We start from the raw sequence: 4623 nt of genomic DNA on the forward strand, positions 1-4623 counted from the left end.
CCTGTCCTCTGACGATTTGTAGAAAGCAGTTCCCAATCGCGCCCAGTTTTGTCAACGCCTACGTAAGGACGATCGCTATTGGCTGTCCAAGAAGTCGCGAGATAACTAATCCCATAATTTACTTAATTGGTCCTGCCTGAGCATTTGTAACAGACACTGTAGGAAAGGGAAATAACATTGTGGAAGACACATAAAGTGAGTTAAAAAAACAACCTAAAAGCGTTTAGAATACATTTTGCAGCGGAAGTATGGCGTCCCGCTTGCCCTTCACAATAAGAGCATTATAGCGGATTATAATGGGGGACGCTTTTATTTTGTATAACTACCGGAAGTAGTTCCTGTGTACTGACGCTAGCTGGGTAGCTAGCGCCGCGTCGCTTAAAAAGCAGCCGGGCTTGTCTTAAACTTAAGAGGCTGACACTCGCTAAACCACCCGATCGCTCGCCAAGCGACTGTTTCACACTGGACTTATTTTTCGTTAATATGGGCCGATAATTCCTTTATTCTAGTGGTATGCCGGGAGTGGTGCGGCCTATTCGGATTAACGTAATGATGACACTATCAACGGCGCGCGTCAGTCCGCCCCTCCTCCAGTTTGAAATTGACCTTAGAAGACACCGTAGCGTATGCTGGACCCGCATGCATCTGTCCACCTCTCCTACGTTTTGAAATTGAGATTTGAACGTCATTTTCTGAAGTATTCGGAACAACAGTGTAAGGTTTGACAAGGTAAGTGTATCTCTCTCTCTCCGGTTTAAAATTTAGCTTTGAAAGTGATTTTTTAATGTGTCTGGGTGATTCTTTGTCGTGGTCATGTTCGGCAGATGCTAACGCTAGTTAGCGGGTATTCAGCCGAGGTCTACAAAATGATGGTATCTACAAATGAGGTATCTACAAAATGATGGTGTGGTTAGCACTTGGACCAGAGGTATCGTTTGTAATTAAAACTTGTAAGAAGCGAAGTGATTTTTTTCTTTGTATGTGTATCTTGGCGATCGCGATTTTTTTCATGTGACTGGGTGATTCTTTGTCTGTCGTGGTCATGTTCGGCACCTAAAGCTATTTAGTGGATATTAAGCGTCTCCCGGTTTGAAAGTGATTTATTTATGCGTATGTCTCTCTGCCTGGATTGGAATTTATGCGTGTTTGGGTGATTTCTTTGTCTCGTGGTGAAGCTGGATGCTAAAGCTAGTTAGCGGGTATTCAGCCGCGGTCTACAAAATGATGGTATCTACAAATGAGGTATTTTAATGAATATTTTAATGCAAGTTTCCTGTTTTATTGTGAAGGTCCGCGTCGTATGTGAGTGTGATCAGTTTACGTTTCCCCTGTCCCGTCAGCCCAGATTCCTCCCAGCTGTGTTGCCCTCCTGTCTCTCAACCCCTGATTACTGGTGTGTGTATTTAAGCCCTGTGTGTTCTCCTGCCTGTTGCCGGTTCGTCTGTGTTCCTCCGTGTCAGTCTGTGTAACTCCGTGTCAGTCTGTTACCCTGTGTTCCACGGAGTCCTGTTCCTCGTCTGCGTCTCTCTGCTATTCATCATCCGTTGTCATATGCTCCCAGGTCTGTTATTTTAGTTCTCCCAGTTTAGGTGTCTTTAGTTGTTTGTTATGCCCCACTGTTTGTTTGCTTCTACACCTCTGTAAATAAAACCACCGGTATCTCATCCACTGCCTGCATCTTGGGTCCTCCTTCTAAATCCACACGGCTCGCCTCGGCAGCCGTGACAGGTTGAACATGTAAAACTTGCATGTGCCATTCTCCTCATTTTTAAACTTTAAAACTTGTTTTAAAACTTTTTTTTCTTTAAGTTTTTTTGGGGGGGTGGGATGGAAGCAAAGTTTGTGTGTGGATGTATTGTTGTTGTTCTTTGTTTGTTTTCTCATACTATCAAAATAAACTAAATTGATATGCAGTTTTTCTCTCTCACTTTCTGCCTCTCACTCTTTGTATTTACAGTGCAAACAAGATGGAGAGAAACATTGTCTACTGCCTGCTTTGTAAAAAGCCGCAACAGTCCATTCGCACACACCTGAGCAGAGTGTGCCTGAAAGACTGCACACCACAGGAATGTGAGGAAGAAGCTTCCAGAGCCATTGCTTCACAGAAGCTGTTTTCTAATGAAGGTAGAGTCTGGAACTTCTCAGAGCTCCAGGAGTACTGCAAGGATGAAGAATCTTGCATTAAACTCTGCACTCGCCTTCAAACACGTGGATTTATCATCACGAACAGTCCCCAAGCGTTTTCGACAGTTGTGCCAACAGCGAGGTATGATGACCTTATTGCCACTTCCACATATTGGATGACACATACAAACTTTCAATAATGTCTTACCTCTGTCACATTTGCAATAGGTCTGATAAGAAGGAAATTCTTGCCGTGGCCAAGAAGGATATTGAATATTTCCACGCAAGACTTTCAGGCGGTGATTGCATCCCCACATATGCAATGACTACCTTCAGACAGTACTGCGAGGCCATCCTGATTTTACAACATGGACTGACAGGAAATGCTGTTCAAGAACTTTGTGTAAGTGCGCCACCAACAACCAAAGTGCACGATAAGTGAAATGACAGCTGATGTAAGTCTGTATTTCTTTAAGCTCCAACACCTTTTTTTTTACATACACAGGTAGAGGACTGGATGGCGCGGAAAGCAGTAGCTGATGGTGTTGAGCTGAGTGGTAACTTGAAGATAACCAGCCAGGAAGAACAAGTAAGTCATTCATTCTCAGCAGCGACTCTCTTCTTGCTCTATAGGCACCTTGTGAATTGATTTTATGAGATATTTAACATTGATTCCTTTTTTTCTCTGCAGTTGTTGGACTGCTATTTTAGGAACATCCGTCCAGTGTCCTTGCAAAATCAAATTGCTGGCAGCGATGACAGGGGCAAGTTCTTCCTAGGAGAATGTGGGGTCCCACTGTCCAACCCATCATTAGATGTAAAACGCCTGAGAGCGAGGTGAGTGCTTGACCTAACTGGATCAATAGCATATTAAGAAAGATTTGTTTCTTTGATCTGACAGAGAAACCCTAACCCTGGACTCATAACAGTCAGCCACATATGTTGCTGTATGTCAGAGATGTTCGCCCCTTGTATTTTGGTTTTTTCATCTCTCTTGGCTCTAATTAATTTGCATGCATTAAAAACCACAGATACCTGAGCACTGAACCTGGGGATGCTATGGCTGAGTCAGCATCAAGCTCAGTAGAAGCCTCTTCTGTTCCATTGCTTTGTTTGTTTTGTATGTATTTCAGAATGAAAATACTTTTACCCACCTCAGCCTGCACGTGTGCAGATGGCTTTGGACAAGGAGAAATGGCACACCAACAAGCCCACTGTCAATGCCATCTTGCAGGCCTGGGTTGCTCCGCAGCCCAGTATGCAAGACAACCAGTCCCTCATGACACTTAAAAAGTTAACGGCTACAACAACGGGGAAAAATTGTTTAAAAAGAAGCCTTGCGGTGGATCCGATTCCTCCCACCCAAATGTTATTTAGGTGAAAATAAAACTGCCACCGGACACGTTTGCTTGAGGAATCCATCAGACCAGACCACCTCCATTTTATGAACCCACAGAACCCTCCCCATCCAGCTCTCCCCTCCTCACCCCTCCTCCTCTCCCATCCTCTGTGTGGAAAAAACCATGTTTCAGAACTGTCGGATGTTTATGGACGGGGAATCCAAAGAGTTGCCTTGGTATGTGCAAATACCTTTTACGTAGCCCATCTCAAATTACGTTAAAAAAAATAAAGAAGGCAATTTCAGAATACCTGTCTCCAGCTATCCCTCCTAGGTCAACAAAGGCACCCATCTTCCACCATGAGCAACAGGAAGGCCTAACCCAGAAGAAGCCTAACATGAAAAAACAACATGATCTGTTACCTTGTACAGACTGGTGGAGATCGGAGATTTTAACGAGGAGTGGCCAGAGACAAACGGTATGTAAAATCCACCCTGAATGAAAGAGCTGAACCTCGGAGGAATAGAGTACAATCGGATGATCCACACTTTTTTTTATTAAAGTTTGCAAAATTTACAGACTTATTAAAGCGGTTGATCATCAGAAAAATGTTTCAGAAGACCGTTATCATCAATCTCTGAATAAAAATAACCACAAATTTAGTAACTTTGATTAAACCAGCTATCTCAATAGAAGGACACAGACTCTAATTGAGGAGATGCTAAAAACTCAGCTCAGAGATCAATTTTTATCCTTCATGACTATTATAACCAAAGCATAGAGTATGAGTTTAAAATTTGTTTTCAGTTTTCTAGAGAGGCCCCTTTGAGATGGCAGCATCCTGGGAGAAACGGAACCTGGGCCGCCGTCTCCAGCCCAAGTCGTTGGACCAGAACCAGGCGGTGGTTATAGCCGAGCTAGCAGACTGGAATCCAGCTACCACACCAGCAGTGACACACCCAGTAAACCAGAACAACAGCCACAGGTGAGCAGGGAAACGACACAGCTGAATAACCGTGTCAACCCCTCACTGAAACAATACAGCTTTGAGTTACACTCACAAACCTACACAGATTGAAACCTTGTGTGCAGACCTGCCTCCAAACAAGAATAACAGAGGACTCCTCCTCTTATTGTCTTCCTTCCTCACCATCCTCAC

At 43.8% G+C, this 4623-nt stretch overlaps 1 protein-coding gene across 1 annotated transcript; it reads left to right on the forward strand.

Moving 5' to 3' along the window:
* Nucleotides 1–1967: 1967 nt before the first annotated feature.
* On the forward strand, nucleotides 1968–4323 carry LOC146609050 (uncharacterized). Its single transcript, XM_085346671.1, has 7 exons — nucleotides 1968–2266; nucleotides 2353–2527; nucleotides 2630–2713; nucleotides 2816–2961; nucleotides 3156–3700; nucleotides 3785–3942; nucleotides 4272–4323. The coding sequence occupies exons 1-5, from the start codon at nucleotides 1968–1970 to the stop codon at nucleotides 3412–3414; spliced, it is 963 nt and encodes a 320-aa protein (XP_085202797.1). The 3' UTR covers nucleotides 3415–3700; nucleotides 3785–3942; nucleotides 4272–4323.
* The last annotated feature ends 300 nt before the right edge of the window (nucleotides 4324–4623 follow it).

The sequence above is a fragment of the Diplotaxodon limnothrissa genome, linkage group LG22 (assembly GCF_057381915.1).
Source record: "Diplotaxodon limnothrissa isolate DT_005_m linkage group LG22, D_limnothrissa_male_GT1.1, whole genome shotgun sequence".
Taxonomy (NCBI): domain Eukaryota; kingdom Metazoa; phylum Chordata; class Actinopteri; order Cichliformes; family Cichlidae; genus Diplotaxodon; species Diplotaxodon limnothrissa.